General features: G+C 36.9%; 1 protein-coding gene across 2 annotated transcripts in view; it reads left to right on the forward strand.

Moving 5' to 3' along the window:
- Nucleotides 1-800: 800 nt before the first annotated feature.
- Nucleotides 801-18,708, forward strand: part of eml3 (EMAP like 3) — a 71,979-nt gene continuing 54,071 nt past the window's right edge. The window contains exon 1 of one of the 2 annotated variants that reach the window (XM_042511983.1): nt 801-1,178. In XM_042511983.1, the coding sequence (XP_042367917.1) occupies nt 1,154-1,178 (25 nt within the window). In that variant the 5' untranslated portion in view covers nt 801-1,153. The remainder of the gene's footprint in view (nt 1,179-18,708) is intronic. The other variant, XM_042511984.1, reaches the window with a different exon arrangement.

The following is an 18,708-nucleotide window of genomic DNA, read 5'->3' on the forward strand; positions in this document are numbered from 1 at the left end:
TTCCAAGTTGGTCATTATGATTTTCAGGTTTCACAGGTGTAAATGCTAGTGAAGATCACTGATGTCGATCCAGGTGATAAAGGGTTAAACCAGCATAACAAGTTAAAGCTGAATAAAGACTGAATAGGCCCACTAAATGTTTTCTTTTATCAGAATCAGAAATACTTTATTAAATATGGTTTAAATCTATTTTTAGAGATAATTTAAGAAAAAAACAAACAAGGGAAATATGTCCAGAAAATTACCTGTTTTTTAAAAAAAATTATAATTGTCTTGATTATGCATTCAAAATTCTGTTACAGAAAAACAAAACATTTTCTTGTTTATTTTATTATTTGTTTGAAACATTTCTTTTTTCCATAATATTTTGGTAAATTTTTGTTGTTGTTGTAACTTTTACAAATTTCTCGCTACTTTTTGTTCCATTTTTATAGATTAGTTTCTTGTTGCCGGCCTCTCATGTTTTTGTAAGAAATTAAGCTAATTTTCACAGGTATCAAAGGGTTAAGAGAGCTGTGGTCGTGATAAATTTAATGCGCGTGCACTACGCGACCCTGCCGCGTGGTGGCGACAAATGCTCTCTGAACAGGTCCAGCTTTGATTTGACAGCAGCCTCTGAGGTTTTTGTCGCCTGAAAAGTTGTGCTGCCAGTTTCATAATGTATTCCTCTGGCAAGCTACATCTAAAATCTCTTCACTGAGTCACACACAGTGACTGGAGGCAGTAACTTCTACAGAGAGAAGCAACTTTGATGCAACTTTTCTGACATTCTCAAAGCATCTCTGCATGGTGCCTTCCTGCAAGTAGCATCAAGCTAGCTACAATATTGCTAATAACTTCCGGAGGACAAATGTTACTCTTTCAAATAGCGACGGGTGGGGTTTGTATTCCGGTATTTTATCTACTTCCATAAAGTCATTCGTATATTCTTGTTTAACATTCGCTCGGTACAGGAATTTATTATTCATATTTAAATAACAATAGCACTTAATTTACCAAAAAACTGCCCCGTTTCCGGTGTCGTCGTTGCTAAACCTGGCACTTGACTCAAGTCCCCAGAGTGTGACTTGTGACACTCCTCTCTCAGCATGGAAAACACACCTCAGTGCAGCCTTTACCTCTAGAGAAACTTCCACAATTTAAACTTCGGATTATGGATTCGTCTACAAACAGTCTGGGTGAGTTAAACAACGAAAAACGTCTTTTTTGTGTGTGTGTTTAGTGATTTTTACTGACAACAGCTTTATGGAAACTTCACTTGAATGTGTTCGGATGTGCCGCTCACATGGTTATGGGGAGAGCACTTTGCCAAAATACCCCAAATGTGTCAATAAGTGTTCTGTTTTTCGTACATACGTCGGACAACATGGCTCACAGCGATTTACAAAAGTGTGCAAGTGTCAGGCTCGTTCGACTGCACATTTTTTCCTCAAAGCTGCTTTTAATTCTATTTTTTAAGTTGTACTGTTCTTTCCCACTGTGATTCCTTGTATATTTTGATGGAATAAGTTAATGGGGGAAAATCAAGCGGGCTCCTATAAATGTTAGCATTTTAAGGTCGTTTAGTGTTGTTTCATTTACTTAAACTATACCGAATTAAAGAACGGCGCGTGAACATCTGGCTCCGTCTTATCCAGCTGTATATTAACAGTCAAGCAACGCCCTGTAAACTCTCCATTTCTCAAATACTGATATGTGTGCTCGTTTATCTTTGCAGCGGTGTTGCAAGTTGACAGCAGCCCTTGTAACAGTGTGTAGGTGTGTAGGAGCTGTTGGGAAACAGCTGCTATAGTTGACTTTTTCTGCAGCTAGCTAGTTTCGGTTTTAGCGCGTGATTGTTTAGCTCTGGATTCAAACAGCTGTCTTTATTTTGGCACGCGGGGTCAAGTCAAATTTGAGGCGTGACTGTAACTGTCTTTTCTGCTGTTTTTCATCCGTCTCGCGCAGTTTGTGTGCGTGTGAAGAGGGCTGCAGGGTTAGTAAACTAGATCAAACATTTGGTTTTGTTAAAATGAACGTTATATAAATGGAGTTTAGTTGAAAGGCGAATAAGGTCGTGGCTGGATGTTTGCAGCAGCTACATGAAAAGATCACCAGCTGAGGTGTCAGGATCACAGAAAACTTTGCTCTCTGGGTCAGGATACAAAAACACTTGGGTATATGTCATGCTTTGCACCATATGATCTGTCAAGGGACTGTACTTTATGTATCAGAGGAGGAGGGTGGCTTTGGTGCGACTTTTTTTTTTGTTAAGGGACTGTTCGTGATTTATAGAGAGGAGTGCAAAGTGGGGAAGGCATGTCAAAAAATACGTTTTTAAGCAATGGGGAGGTAGTTGTTGTTTTTTTTTTTTTTTTTTTTTTTTAATTTTTGGGTTAGGGGAGGGACATACAAATTTAAATGGTCATATTTTGCATTTATTTGAAATATCCACTGAACATCCAAATCTAGGTGGCGGGTTTAAAAGGGATGTTTAAATCATATATATATATATATCACAGCCAGTATGTTGTTTTTTTTTCAAATTTTGACTGTCCTTGAACACATCATGGGTGAAGAACGGCTTTTGTCTTAAAGTTTAAATGAAAAGTTAATTTTAGAAGTCTCATTTAAAAACTTGCCAAAAATAAACAATTTGTTCCAACAAGAGCCTGTAAAAGAAATAAGAAACTCAAGGATTGCGGTTTCAACTATTAACTTTCAAACATCAAAGGACACGTTTTTAAAATCGAATGATGTCTGCCGTTTTACTGATATTGCACTGTTGTGTACATTTTATCGCTGCTGTAATCTTGCTAGTTTGGCATTGCATTGGCTCCAATTCCTACATCTAATATATATATATAGAGAGAGATATAAATTAGTTATTTGTAGAGTATTTGAATTTAATGGTTTTTACAGGATCTGGTTGGTGCAAACAGTTTATTATGGGCAAAATTTTAAATTAGTAGAATTAAGCGATTTTTAGGAGGGAAGCTTACATTATGCATGATGTGCCCAAGGACTGTCAAAATTTTAAATTCAACAATAATTTCTGTTTGTACAATTTCTTGCCATGATATTAATGGTTTAATTTTGGTGAGTCTCAAATAAAACATGCCTTTTCCATACCTACCTCCAACAAGATTTGGGTTTTGGTGGGTTTTAATAATAAATTCAAAAATACAACCATTTCAACTTGTATGTTCCTCCCCTAAGCCAAAATAAACAACACAAAATCCTCCCCAGTGCTTTAAACATATTTGACATGCCTATCTGCTTTGCAACACCACCACCATAAAATAACAAACAGTCCATAACAGATTGTCCATGTTAATGCACAAGCAGCTGACTTAAATTGAATTAGAAAAAAAAACCCCAAAAAACATATCTTGCTCTCAAAGTCAAGCTGACTTTTTGCACACCAAGCAACAACCCTGAGTGTTTCAAAGGCTCTACCTGCTCTGCCCCCACAGTGCTGACTGTTTAACAGCAGCTATAACACTTTTGCACAATGCTGCTTTTGTTGCACATCTGTAGGCCCTGCTGTCCTTCCTTATGTGCTGATGTTGTGTTTACTTGTCTTGTAAATTGTGGGGCGGCAGGGCACAGGGGAACAGTAAATATCACATGGGGACGATCGCCAGCATCTGTGGGTAAGGCTGCTTTGGCTCCGTGCTGGAGGGAACTGAGCTGTAAAACACAGTGTGAGAGGCTGCCACTCTTTCTTACTGAATGTCTCTGTCTTTAATTATTTAGTTCTAATGCTTTGTATTGAAGGTGATTTAGTAACCTTGTGAATCTGTGATGTGGGTGTACTGATACTATGCAGCCCTGCTATACATGTGCTCCTTCCTGTGTCTCACTGTCAGATGACTGGCTTGCACCATATCATGGATCAGGTGATGTGAGTGTGATATGCAGGCTTTTTAAACCAAAAGCATTTATGTAGGGCAGCATAGGTTTATGCAGTATCACAACATGGTAAAAGTATGCAGAATTACAGAGTCTTACAGTGCAAAACTTGTGTTACTTGTTTTGTTTTGCACTGTAAGACTCGTACTTTTTATATTTTATATTTTATATTTGTATCTTCTATTTTATCTGTTTTCTTTTTCTATATTTATGTTGCACCAACCCACCAGAACAAATTCCTCGTATTGTGTTAACTATACCTGGCAATAAATCTTTTTCTGATTCTGATTCTGATTCTGATACCCTTAAAAAAGAGATTGTTATTGTTAACTTACTTAAAATAATTACTTAATCAGTAAAACATGAATTAATTAAGTTTTTTTTTTTCAAATCAACTAATCAAGTTCAATTGACACAACTGCTTGGAAATCAAGCTGAGAAACTACTGAGATTGATGTTTATGTTTAATAATATATATATATATTTTGTTAACTGTTAGTTTTCAGTTACAACCTATATTCCAAAAAAGTTTGTACGTTGTGTAGGGATAACTAGGGATGATAACAATTAATTGATGATTGATTATTCGGTTGGAAAGAATTTAATTGAACATGTAAAATTCTATTGATTAATCGATGGGCTACGAAATGCTGTCAAAATACATGCAATATGTTGCTGTGAGCTTTGATTGAGGAAAAAAAAACGAATTTGGTATTGTTTGAAATAAGCAAAGTTCTTTGGTTTCTTCCAACAACTAATTAAAATAAATAATTTTACTGATTAATTGACGAAGGAAAGTGCTTACAATTTGCAACCTTATGTAAAAAGTAAGTAAAAATGAAAAACAAAAAATTGCAAATCCTTTTGGACCTATAATCAAATGAATACAGTCCAAAGACAGGATACTTCATGTTAAAAATTAAAAAATTTTTTTTAAATTTTATTTAATTTTATTTTTTAATTAATGGAATATACACTTATCCTGAATTTGATGCCTGCAATACGTTCCGCTGGGACAGGAGAATGTTTACCACAGTATCACATTTCTTTTGACAACACTCAGTAAGTGTTTGGGACCTGAGGACACTCACTGTTGAAATTTTTTTAAGAGAGAAATTCTTTTCCATTCTTGCTTGATATACAACTAAAGTTGCTCAACTGTCCGGGGTCTCACTTATTGTATTTTGTGCTTCACAATATGTCAAACATGTTCAGTGGCAGACAGGTCTGGACCGCAAGCAGGTCAGTCTAGTAGCTGCACTCTTTTACTATGAAGCCATGCTGTTGTACATAATATGTCTCATTGTCTCGCTGAGAAAGCTTGGACGTTCTTGTAAAAAGACATCGTCTGGATGGCAGCATATGTTGCTCCAAAACCTCCATCTATGTGTGCCTTTCAGGGGCACTAACAGCCCCCCATACCATCACAGATGCTTTGAACTGGTAACTATCTGGATGGTCAGTTTCCTCTTTAGCCCGGAGGTCAAGATGTCCATGATTTCCAAAAACCATTTGAAACATGGACTCGTCAGACCTCAGCATACCTTCCACTTTGTGTCAGTCCATCTCAGATGAGCTCGGGTTCAGAGAAATCTGAAGTGTTTCTGGATGTTGCTGATATCTGGCATTCACTTTGCATGGTAGAGTCTGATCAAGTCTTTGTAGATGCAGTGATGAACTGTGTTTACTGACAATGGTTTTCCAAAGTGTTACCGCGCACATATAGTCATATCTTTTGATCAGTCATGCTAATTTTTAATGCAGTGCAGCATGAGGGGTCAAAGGTCACATTCACTGTTGGTGTTCAGCCTTGACCCTTACATACAGAGATTCCTCCAGATTCTCTGAGTCTTTTGATGACATTATGAACAGTAGATGCTAAATTCCTTGCAATTGTGTGTTTGGAAAAGTTATTTTCAAACTGTTAAACCGTTTTTCATGCAGTGACCCTCTTTGCTTGTGAAGAACTGAGCTTTTGGAGCATGCCCTTTTATACCCAGCAATGATTATTTAATGTTACCAAATCACCTGTTGAGCAGTGAAATGTTTCAAACATTTTAAGATTCCACTACGTTTCCAGTCTGTTGTTGCCACTGTCTCTGCATTTTTGAAATGCATTGCAGGCATCGAATTTGGAAAGTCTATTAGTTTGAACATAAAATGTCTTGCCTTTGTTCTGTACTCCACTGAATATAGTTTGGAAAAATGAATTGCAGTCATTGCATTCTGTTTTTCTAACAGTGTCACAGCTTTTGTGGAACTGGGGTTGTGCGATCAGCCTGGAATCATGAATTTGGACTGCATCGTTTTGTAAAAAGAGCATACCGTGTACTATAAGCTGGTAAACTACAACCACAAAATATGTGCCGTGCAAATAATATTCAACATGCATGTTTATACTTTGTGTCAAACAAATATTAGCTGATAGTTTTGATGTCTTAGTCATGATTGTCCCCAAGTGGAGATTCCTTCTACCAGCACTGTACATTATCAGACAACAGCACACTTGTTCTATTGAACTAGCAATGCATGCCATTATCTTTGTGAGTTTGGTCTTATTAGTAAGTGATAACATGTTTAAGAAGCAAGTGGAGCAGCACAGTTGGAGCAACAATAGAAGGAGATGGGGACAACATAGTCCTTTAAGTTTGCCGATGGCTCAATAGTCTTTGATATACTTGTATACTGGTACTAGTAGAGCTGTGTTCATGGCTCTGCAGCAGGAAAGTATGCCTTTCTGTTGTGCGTGTGTGTGAGTTTTTTGTTTGTTTATTTTGGTGTGTCACGTTATGAGCAGGATGTAAAACAGGTTTGTAAGCAGTAGAAAGCAGCATGGATACCAGTGAAACTTTTACGGCAGTTACTTCTTTTTATACATCTCTTCCTTGTTAAGTCTCTGTAAACTCGTGCAGACTAATTTGGATTGATGTGTGAGTGATACTTGGATGGCGATGGACGGTATTTAGTTGTGGCGCATCATTGCATCTTGCCTGTTTCCCCCTCTTTCTCTCGCTTTCTCTCTTGATTCAGTCTATTAAAACCCCCCACATTTAAGCATAAGACAATTCAGTTTCATTGAAAAATTTAATAAATAAACATTAATTTGGCGAGGATCTGACCTGATTCAAGCCCGAGGGAATAGTGAGAAATTACAGCCCAATCGGGTTTGGACAGAGAACCAAAGCTCTACAAACAAGCCCGCTTCATGCTAATGTCATGCTTTTTTTGCTATCATTTGATTCCTTATCAAGACATTCTGGTAAGAATTGCTTTGCCTTGTAAATGCAAAATAATGGAATTGGAAACGTGATTAAAAATATGCGGTTAATTGCGATAACAAAAATGAATAATTTGACAGCCGCCCTAGTATAAATGTAACATATTCATGGTTTGCAGAAACACAAAATAGCAACCTTTTCTTTGGGCAGATAGACTTATACACAGGCAGATATATAGATATATTTGAAGTAGGGCTCAAACAATAAGAAATGCTGTATTTCCACCTCGGCGAGTAAATCTAGCAACTCACCTGCCAGATCGGGCAGGAGGTTAAAAAAAAAGAATTAAACGGCATTTTCCAGAGCCGATGATGGAAATAAAGAGTAAGCCATCTGGCTTCCCTCTCATTTCTGATGACAGTTGCACATGTTAAATGACCTCAGCCTCTGTTGTTATTTGATAATGGCTAATAAATAAAACAATATTTGTATAAAACTTGATTTAAAGTAGATTTCTGATCTACTTGCCTTGCTGCACCTTTGAACCCTGCTTTTATAAACCAACTTTGGTGCTTTCTGTAGAGTCCATGGTGGCCTGTACTGGACAAAAGTTCATATAAAAAGTTCATATAAATCAACAGTGACCTTGAGCAGGTGAAACATTACAATGGGCAAACAAACCACACCTGTCAGCCTGCACGCGTTTAATGTATGGAAATGTAAACTGCAGTTTATTAGCTTACTTCTGAACAGTAGAACAAGAGTGGAAGACAGCAGTGAAGAAGTGAACACTCAGGGGTTTAGGAAATGTCAGCACTGTCTGCCAGTCTCACCACGTCCAGTGTGTCTTTTCTTCAGCAGTTAAACATGTGTTTGTCCTTGGAAATACTGTCAATGAGGTTTGCCTTTTTGAAGGTGATGCTCTTTTTCACCTGTACACCCACATACATACACTGTTGTTTTATTTAAATTCTAGTAATTATTTAAGTAGTTCCTTGTATTTATCACAAACAAACAGGATGTTGAAATGCATCACTTCCTGTGAGTCAAAAATATTTTTCCCAGAAAACAACAACAAGTACCAGACAACTGAAACTGTGTTCAAGGTGCATACTCGTATTTATGCACATGCTGTACTAATTCTTACTGTATGCAAGGGCTGGCTGATATGGAGAAAATAAAATATCCCAATATTTTTTTACTAAATAACCCAATATCAGTATTGTTACAGTATTGCCAGATTGACTATTTATGCTCTCATAAAATATTTACATATTTAGAGTTTTGATTAATAAGTATAAGTAATATGGATATAATGATTAAGTTGGTAAAGGCAAATAATAGAACAACAGCCTGGGAAGTTCCTAAAATTACATAATTTGTAACACAGCCTTTAAAGCCAGGAAAAAGACAATATTTATGATACTGCCATATCCAAAATGAGATTCTAAGTCTCATATCATATCAGTGTACAATTTTGATGGAGAAGTACATTCATATTAACATTAAACACCCAGATGAAGTATTTTTTATTCTATGTACACATATTAGTCAACTTATTAATTGCATACAACAGGTAAAATTACATGAGTAATGTCCAAGTTCTGTAATGCATAGTTTACAATATGTTCTTTATAAAGTACTTATTGACTATAGTGTTTATTTCACTGTATGGTTTGTAATGTCTGTGCCAGACGTCAATCAATCTGCACCTCTGGAATATTACTTACATTAATCTGCATTGAGAGCAGGCAAAATGTTTTTCTGAAGATTTGATCCTTTTTTAAAAAAAATTTTTTAGTTTTATTTGCAGATTATTTTTTTTTGTCACCCTAAGTGACTTGTGTCCTTTGTGCATTGAATTATGGGACAATATTGTCCATTAATTAGGTACAATATGTTATTTGCTTTGTTGGATTGTTATGGAGATGTCTTTGTGTTCCTTGATCCCAGCTATTAACCCTTTGAAAACCTGAGGACCTGGCTTGATTGCTTTCAAAAGCATGGAGATAAGGCAACAAGCAACCTCATAAGAAATAATCCAACAATAAACAGAAATAAATAGATAAATAAATAGTTAGGCCCACAAGAATTTAAGAAACATACTTGACCCCCTGCCCCCCCCCCACCCCCCACCCCAAAAATGAACAAAATAGGAAATAACCTAATTACCTGAAAAAGTTAAAATTAATTAATAATGAATATAAATAATAAGAAAAAGTGTATGTGTGTAAATATATGTAAATCAATCAAAGTGTGCATATAGATATAATTATTGTATTATTATATTTTATTATTGATATTAGTTTTCTTAATATGTTTCCTTTAAAAAAAAAAAAAGAGAGAAAAAACATTTCTAAATAAATTTATCTCGCTTAATCTCTCCCCCTTGCTTTCTGAGCTAATTTTTGGGTAATTTTTCTTGCCACATTTTTTCTTGCAATAAATCAAACCAACTTGCTCACGTTTGAAAGGTTTTAATACCTGTGAATGGTGTCTGAATGCAGCACAAGAAAGCTGATGCCAATCCAGGTCTGAAAGGGTTAACTAGATGTGTATAATGACATCAGAACTGACAGCGGCAATAACTAAAACTGAGAAAATAAGAAGTCGTATCAAGCAGAATTCTCCTTTTAATATTGTGGTTTTTATTAATGTGAATAACAAAAATATTTGGGACACAGTGCAAGTTGTGCAGAGATCAGCAGGAAGTTGCATCAGCAGATGGCAGCTATTTCAGTGTTTTTCCCTGAATGTTGTAATAGTGCTTCTTTTCAGAAGAGCAGGCATGCTGTTTTTCTGGAGTCTGGAGGTAGACACTCACTGTCTCGGTCTGTTTGGGCTGTGGATGGAAGCTTCAAAGTACTGACCAAAATGTGTTAGTTGCAACGGCTGTGAAAAACTAACATTGAAGGAAAGCTGGCATCATTTGTCTGCTCAGATTTATAGCTCTCTTTAGTTATTTTCTGATTGGTTCAGTTGGTAGTGTCAGGCACTTTTACTGAAAATTAAAATGCTCTTCGACTTATTTAGCTGAATAACAAAGGGCCTTTGTAGAAAAAAACATTTCTCAAGGGAAAGAAATGTATCAGTACTGAAACTAGAGTATAGTATCAACAAACACTTTCAAATGATACCCAGCCGCAGTCTTTTTGTATGAAGTTCCAGTCGAGCTGCCACCGGTCGTATAAATCAGAAAGAACAAAAACAGCTCATCGTGGGCTTAAGCTCAGTCCCCAAAGATAAATGCTTTCTGGTTATTAAATCAGTAACTTAAACCTCATCGCTCTGCACTCAGTGAGATCATCGCGCTGCAGAGATTTATGTCCCATCTGCACTCACCAGACTAGCTTTCTGTTTTGTTATCTGTATGCAGAGCAAGCACGGTCTTGCATAATGTTTGTGTCTGCTTCAGCCAGATATGACAGTCAAATCTGCGACAGTGTGCTGTCCTGCTGCCAGCACTGTGAGCTCGCACATGTACCATCTCCTCTGGCTTTTTTGACGGTTATTTTTAGGTGCTTTTATCCTCTACGACAGTGGCGCATTTAGCAGACATACTTTTTAGGCTGACTTTGAATCTCTGTCTGCTGAAGAATTTAAATTAAGAAGCTTGACTGCTGCAAATCTTTTACTTAAAGGAACTGTTCCCATTCACCACAGCAGGATTAGCCTGTTTGGAGGGCCCCGGGGCAAAATATTTTTGTTGGGCCCCTTCACCCTCCCACTTATTTTATTTGATTTAATTAAACACGACTTTATAAAGGAAAAGGAATAGTGTGAAAAAAGCCTGTAAGATTTTGACATGGTGTTGGTGGGAAGCTCAAACAAGTGTTGCAATCAAGCTAGGGCTGTAGTTCATTTGCAGTTGGGGCGGCAATACTTTATAAGCATGGTGACCACCCATTGGTAGGGCTGGGCGATATGGGCTGAAAATTATATTGCCATATTTTTAGACTATATTTCGATACACAGGATATCTATTTTGGAACTAAACAGTTTTATCATAAGGTAGAACTTATTCCCTCGCAAACTATCTTTGATGATTGCAGACATTGAGCAGTTACAGAGCAACATTATCGTCACTTTAGAGTTATGTTTGTGACCATCTGATGGATGTAGGTCCAACATTGACTGGAGTTATGCCTCCACGCTGATGGCTGGAGGCATTATGTTTTTGGGTTGTCATCCTCATTCTGGTAACCGCGATATCTCAAGAACACCTTGGAAAAATGTATTCAAAATTGACACAAAGGTCCACTTGGACTCAAGGATGAACTGCTCAGATTTTGGTGGTCATAGGTCAGGAAGTTGCATCAGCAGGTCATAGGTCAAGGTCATTTTTCATCTTTTCTTCCTCATTCGTGTGCATTTGATGTCTAAAGAACACTATTAGGGGGATTTTTTAAGATTTGGCACAAACGTTTTCTTGGATATAGGATAAACTGATTCAGTTTTGGTGGTCAAAGGTCAGGGTAAGTGTGACCTTGCATCCGTCTAATTCTCACAAACACAATCTCTGTTTTTGAAAATAATGTCTATCATGGAAATAGTGCAATATATAGTGTGTTCGCCATTTTGTAGTTGTGTTAATTTCATCCACTATATAGTACACTATAAAATACCCACAATGCACAGCAAATTTGAGTGTACAGTCGATGTACCTTACATTTCACTCCTGTATACCACAATGCAGTGGGGTCGTGTATTTCTGGAGGAAGACAGTTGCCGCATAGTGTCCAAAATCATGTTCAGTTGTTCCCTAGATAATTCACAATTTAATACACACTACATAGAGAGTACACTTGGACTCAAGAATAGAATTTGGTAGTTGAAGGTGAAAGGTCATGGTCACTGTGACCTCACAAAACATGTTTTTGGCTATAACTCAAGAATTCATTCACAAATAATGAAAACATTTCCCACAGTTTTACAGGATATAATGATGACGTGATAATATTATTATCAAAAGGTATATTCGAAAGCATCCTTGTTTCCCCAGACACGGATGTAAACCTAAAGTGCAACTTTAGTGGTGTGTGGAGGCACACAACCGCAAGGCAGTAATGTTAGTTTTAGTTCTTTTTTTAGTCTCCACCAACTCTTAGCTGCAATAATGCTCCACTCTGTTCACCAGCTAACTGTGTCTGACTGTGTCTGACTGCTGTAACCTGCTGAGCAGGTAGTGTACAGTGGCTTTAGCAGAGCATTATCTCTAAAAATGACTTCCTGTTGCTGCTGGAAACACATCTGATGAGAGCTGTGTTGTTGGCTGGAAAACCAAAACAATGAACAGGATGAAAAGCTCTGTAGAGCTGCACATTTGTTGTAGAGAGTAATTTGGTGCATCATGAATGCAAAAATTTAATTAGTGCAGCTTAAGGTGAAAGACTTGCAGTGGAGGTGTGTGCTGTCCTGCATACGCCTCATTTGATGTTAAGTGTTTATTGATGCTTAACACGGTGAATCAAATGCGTCACCACTCAGCCGTGCATATGGTGCAGTTCCAGTGCAGCGGGGGGAAGAGAAAGTGTTTCTCAGATATGATGCGCTCTGTTTCACTTCTCAGATGGGACCTCAGACACTTGTGCAGGGGCGTACAGGATGTTGAGCGATGGCAAGGCGTCAAAATCAAAGAAGAGAGCACAACGTGCGCTTTGGGACAAACGGCGTCTGTAGGTGGTTGAGGTCATTATGTAGTGAGAGGTAGAGAGAAAGAGTGGGTGGACACTGTGAGAATATGTTACATTTTACTGTCACACAGCTGCTACAAGAGACGCTTTGCTTTGTGAGGACTGATACTGATATTTTTGTGAACACAGTCCATGCAAATAAAGAAAGTATCATTCATTTTTGTAAAATTAATATTTAAAACCTTGAAACCAGGATGACAACAGTTTTCTTGTGCTGCCTTACGGACACTTTTCACAAACTATTTAAACCTTTGAAACCTTTGAAACCTTTCTTTCAAAAACAAGGGAAAAGACAATCAGCAACTTGTTATGAAATGTCCTGCAAATGGCAAAAATAGTAAAAGGTGACAAAAAAAGGCCTAAAAAATGATCTTAGACCATTAGAATCATTAAAAAAAAAACCAAATAGCTAATTTAGATAAATAATTAATTCTACATTTAAAATTGAAATAATTATAAATTAGTAATTAAAATTCATATTTATTGTTATTTTTGTTTAATTTTAGCACTTTTTCCAAGTAATTTCTTTTAGTTATTTGTTGCTAACTTCAGGTCATTTTCTTGTAACATTTTAGCAATATCTTGATAATATTTTGGTCATTTCTTGTTAAGTTGCTCATTGCTTTCTTTCCATGTTTTTAAAAGAAATCATGCCAATATGCTTAGGTTTCAAAGGGTTAAAGGAAACATTGGAGGGGAGGCAGTAACCCAAATCACAAACAGATTGAGTGTAGATAAAGAGTAAATCTGGAGCTCCTGCAAGGCTAATTATATCTGCTGCTTCCACTCTACTTCTGGCTTTGATCAGGCTGGATGAAATGGGAAGTTTTTGTAAACTCGTACATCAACCAGTTGGACGAGAAAGACTGTAGCTGTGCAAAGAGACTGAACAAAGAATTCCCATCAGTCCAAGAGTGTGTGGCTGCGCAGCTGTCAGGGAGCCAACCTCCCACAAGACCTGGAATGACCCCGAGCCTTTCAGAGAAGTGAAAATCAAATAGAGGATTTGTATTCCCAGCGTTGAAATCAAATTCTTTTACTTTTTTTCAGGATCTTCGGATACTTTTGGCTTTTCAACCGAGTACCAGCAAACTCTCTGAGGCCTCATATTCACTTGTAGGAGGTGTGATTCACCAGCAAAATATGTTTTTGGTAAATTGATCTGATTCATTTTCCGCGTATACGAACCCACAAATTAATAATTTGTCACAAAGTTACTGGAATTCAATTTGACCGGGAGGTCGGTGTTAAAAAAGTTCATGTGAATGTAGAAAACTAGATTGTAGGTCAATGATAAAAGCACAAAAAACTTGCTAACATCTGGCTTTTTATTTCATGAGAAAGGTTACAATCGGAACATTTACTCACAGGTCAAATGATGATAGTTCAGGGTATTTATCATCTCTTTGAGGTCGTAAAGTAAGAACAACATGGAAGCTACAAAGAAGATTATTTATATTTTATATAAATTTAAAAAATATATTTTTAAAGTTGAATTCCTCTTATCTTTTTATATATTTAAAATTGTAATCAACAAGGTCACTCTACATGGACAGCAGTTAACATTAATAGCATATTACACTTTATATTTGTTTAAATATTATAATTCTCGCCTGGCATGTTTTATAGTTAAAGGTTGGCCTGCTTGCCACATCTAATACTAAAATGTGAAACTACTAAAAATAAATGATAGCTACTATGAACAAAATAACTAAATATATAATGGTTTACCATCAATTATTGACACTGTTTCCATGCTTTCCATTATTTCACGTCACACAAACGTAGGAACCCAACTTGGGTATCATTGATATGGGTATCATTGGGTATCATTGGGTATCATTGATACCCAAGTTACCCCCAAAAAAGACTTGTTTTTTTAATATACTTTTCCACATTTGTGTTATTTTGTGAATTTGGAAAACTCAACAAACTTGTGGCTCACAGCAGTATGTAGGTTTAGTTGAAATCATAGACAGTATATAAAGATGGATGACATGAAAGTTTCCCCGAAGTGAGGTTATTCAATCTGGATTGCCCCCTGGTGTCTGACTGCAGTACAGGCCATAAAGCCTGCCCCTTTATGTTAGTGAATGGTCATAGGCTGAACTATAACGTGCACGCCAAATACAGTTTTCCCAAAGATAGTTTCTGTCACTGAAGGTAATTCTCATCACCGTGATGTTTGTTCAAGGGTTTGTTGATATGATAAGTTTGGTTTTAATGAGTTATTAAATTATACAAAAGCGGCTTTTCCGCCATGATTGACAGCAGTGACAGCCAATCTGTGTGCTCGCATTTCATGGAGCTGCTCGCTATTGGTCGGACGGGTGTTTGGGCGGGAACTCCCCCACCGCGGATATCGTTACTGCGCAGCTGCAGGCTCCCAATGACATCACCCTTGCAAGATGGCAACGCTTGTATCCCGGAAATTTTAACCTCACTTCAGCATAGCGGGGGTAAGTGGGGGCACGTCGTCCATCTTTATTTACAGTCTATGGTTGAAATAATATCGTGCAGCAACCTATGTCAGGTCACATGACCTAAATTTTTAGGACGGCTTTGGAAAACAGCATTATGATGTTAAAACATATGTAACTTACCAAACATACCAAAGAGTTATTTTTTGGACTTGAATACATAAGGATACTTCTTAAAAGCTTTAGATGAACTTGAATCAATAAATAAATGATTAAGCTGGCCTTTAATAAACCTACAATTTAACAGTTTTGTAGATTACTCAAAAATAAGGTATTTGTTAATAAGTTATTTGGGATCAAGAACAGAACATAGCATTTTTTGTTTTTGTGATGACAAAATAGTGACACAGTTTGTGAACTTTAAATTTGACAATTTTAACAGCCAAACATGAAGCGTTTATGAGCCAAGCAGATGAAAAAAGACTCTCTTGTCTACAATGTTTGATTTGCATGCACGCATCATTTCCTGTCAGTTCTTTTGCATGCTGGTACTTTTTGGGCAGGAATGTTGGACGTCGCCGCCTTCAGTGGAAACTAGCACATAGAGCAGCATTTAGAGGACTCAAAAGCTTTGAATTGCCAACCAAAGAGTGTGGTGTAAAGTGCATTTCTCACAGTAATTTTGACGCAGCAGTAGTCCTTCAATGAAGTCTGAATATTAAGCAGAATTCCGGTGCAGTTGCTGTGAATTGAAAGTGGATCAAATTCCTGCTTCCCCTGAGCTGTTGCCAAACAGCTATGAGTCACCCGCAGTCTTGGCTTGTAACTGAAAAAATGAAAACAAGAAAACCAGAAGCTCAGAGTAGAGCGGGAAAGCAGTCATGCGTGCATATGTGTGTGTGTGTGTGTGTGTTTGTGAGTGTAGATGCTGGTTCTGTAAGTGTGTAATTAATTTTGTTATCAGTGAATTTTGTTGATTTGATTTAAATTGAATAATTAATTTGATTTGAATTGTATAATTTGAGTTGTTTATGGGAAGACCTTCATTCTTCTTAACCTGCTTCCTCTTTATAGACAGCACAGGTCGATCACGAAAATTTTGGAGGCCAGCGAGGTAACTAGTGGGCTTGACTGTTTTCCGTACTTCATCAAATTTTTTTTTTTTTAACCCTTTATAACCTGAGCAAATTGGTTTGATTTCTTGCAAAAACACGAGAAGGCAATGAGCAACTTAACATTACGTTGTCCAGAAAGTAGCAAGAAAATATTGAAATATTACATGACAAATTACCTGGAAAAAAGCAAAAAAACAAAACCAAGAAAAACCCTACAACAACAAAATGACCCCCAATAGTGCTGAAAAATAAAAAATAAATAAATAAAATAATAGATTTTTTAAAATTTTAATTATATGATTAAAAAAACGATGGTGATTTCAGTTTTAGGGACATTTTCTTTTATTTTTTTTTATTTCCCCCCCTTTTTAAACACTAATTTGAGAGTTTTTTTTGTCTATTTTTGTAATTTGTGAACATTATTATTATTATTATTATTATTATTATTATTATTATTATTATTATTACTATTATTTATTTATTTATTTATTTGCCAAGTTACTAATGGCCTTTTCCCCATGTTTTCAAAAGAAACTGAATCATTTTTCTCAGGTTTCAAAATGTTGAACAGCTTGTAAAAGACGTGAATGCAGCAAAAGAAAACTGATGTCCAGCTTTCAAAGGGTTAATCAGCTCTGTCAGCATTAGGGTGCTTGCAGACTTATAGCAGCACGTGTAACACAGTCTGAAAGTCAGTGTGTAAGGAGGATGGTGTGTATGGAGGATGGTAACCAGAGAGTCATATTTATAGTCTGCTGTATATTAAAAGGACTGTCACTCACTGGGAGTGTCCTAACATGCACTTTGAAAAGACGAGACATCCCAGATAGTGGCGAGACACTCAAGCATTGGAGTGTTGTCCCTTCAGAAACCTTTATTATGCTATTATATTTAACCTTCACATAAGTGCTACCACTAGCAGTAAAACCAGATAATAAAACACTCCATTCATCTAGTCCATGTATAAAACCAGCCTGCTTAGTATAAGAGGGTTTTTTTACAGCAGGGGTGGGTGTGGTGCTGCCAAACTGCCAGTCATGGCTTCACCATAAATACACTGGAAAAGTGTGTTTTTCCCAAGATAGACTGCACAGAAAAAGAACACTGGAGCATTTTCTGATATGCGTGTGTTGGCTACAATATCAACATGCTTTAGAGTATTCTTGAAGGTCCACATTTATCTGCAGTGTGGTATTTATATGTGTACGCAGCAGTTGCAGATGGACCCAAGCTGGTTTGGTTAAAAGCTTTTTTCCCAGAGGGCAAATTCAGTAATAAACAGTGCCTTTGGAGGGAAACTCCAGCTTCCTGTTTGGTGTATCTTCCTGTAGAGAATTGAGCAGACTTTGTGGTGTCGCGTCCAGATATTTCCTGGGCATCTTGATAGGGCTGCCATATAGGGAGAAATGACATCACACTAGTGTCACAGATCTTAGCTTCTCCACATGCCAATCTGCGGTGTTATTATGGCTTTCTACATCTGTCATCACAAGAAAAAAACAATAAGAGAGAGACCCTGGCAATGACCACATTTCACTCTAAGGGGTCTTATAGTTCAGAGTTACTCTTGATCCAAAGCAGTGTTGACAGAAATGCGTATTAATCTCAATTTATTTATTTTTGTTAAATAGAGTGTCATTTTAGTCTACTGTATAATGCATTTAAAATTTAAATTTTGATTGTCTATTAATCGTTTTTAGGCCATGGCTGCTGTGGACATGGTTACCGGAGTTACAGTAATTGGTTAATTTTTATGCCTCCGCACCGGCTAGAGCTTTGGCTGACAGCATTGGGGTTTTAGATTCTACTTCCGTTCATCAGTCATGTCTCAACAACACCTTGAGGGAATTTCTTCAAATTTGGCACAAATGTCCCCTTGTGTATGCATGTGCGGCAAAGACTTTAAGCTTTTCATTCTAATATAAACTCAATAGAAACCCACAAAATGTTAAAAGTAATATGTTCACGCCTATTTTCTTTATTAAGCAGAGAAATACAATTGTACACCTTCTGAATTCAACTTGCTCTCGTTGCCTCATTAACGCATCCTTAAAAACAATCCATTCAAACTCGACAGAAATGAAATAAAACTCACCAAGACTGTCTTATTCTTGCTAGTAATGTAGTTAGTAAGTTCACTGTTCCAAAAAATCACTGTCTCCAGTTTGGTCCAAATACATCCTTAATTCACCAATTTAGATGTGTCGTTTCAGGCTGCCGACCGTTTACAGTCAGAGAGACCAGTAGAGACCGGAGACTGAGCTCTGGTTGTGCGTGCTGTGCACTACAATGAAAGAGAAGCGCCTGTATTTATGACAGTATTGAAAAGCAAACCTTTGGGATTTCTAAATAACCCGTTATAGAAGAA

This window comes from Plectropomus leopardus, chromosome 23 (assembly GCF_008729295.1).
Source record: "Plectropomus leopardus isolate mb chromosome 23, YSFRI_Pleo_2.0, whole genome shotgun sequence".
NCBI classification, from domain to species: domain Eukaryota; kingdom Metazoa; phylum Chordata; class Actinopteri; order Perciformes; family Serranidae; genus Plectropomus; species Plectropomus leopardus.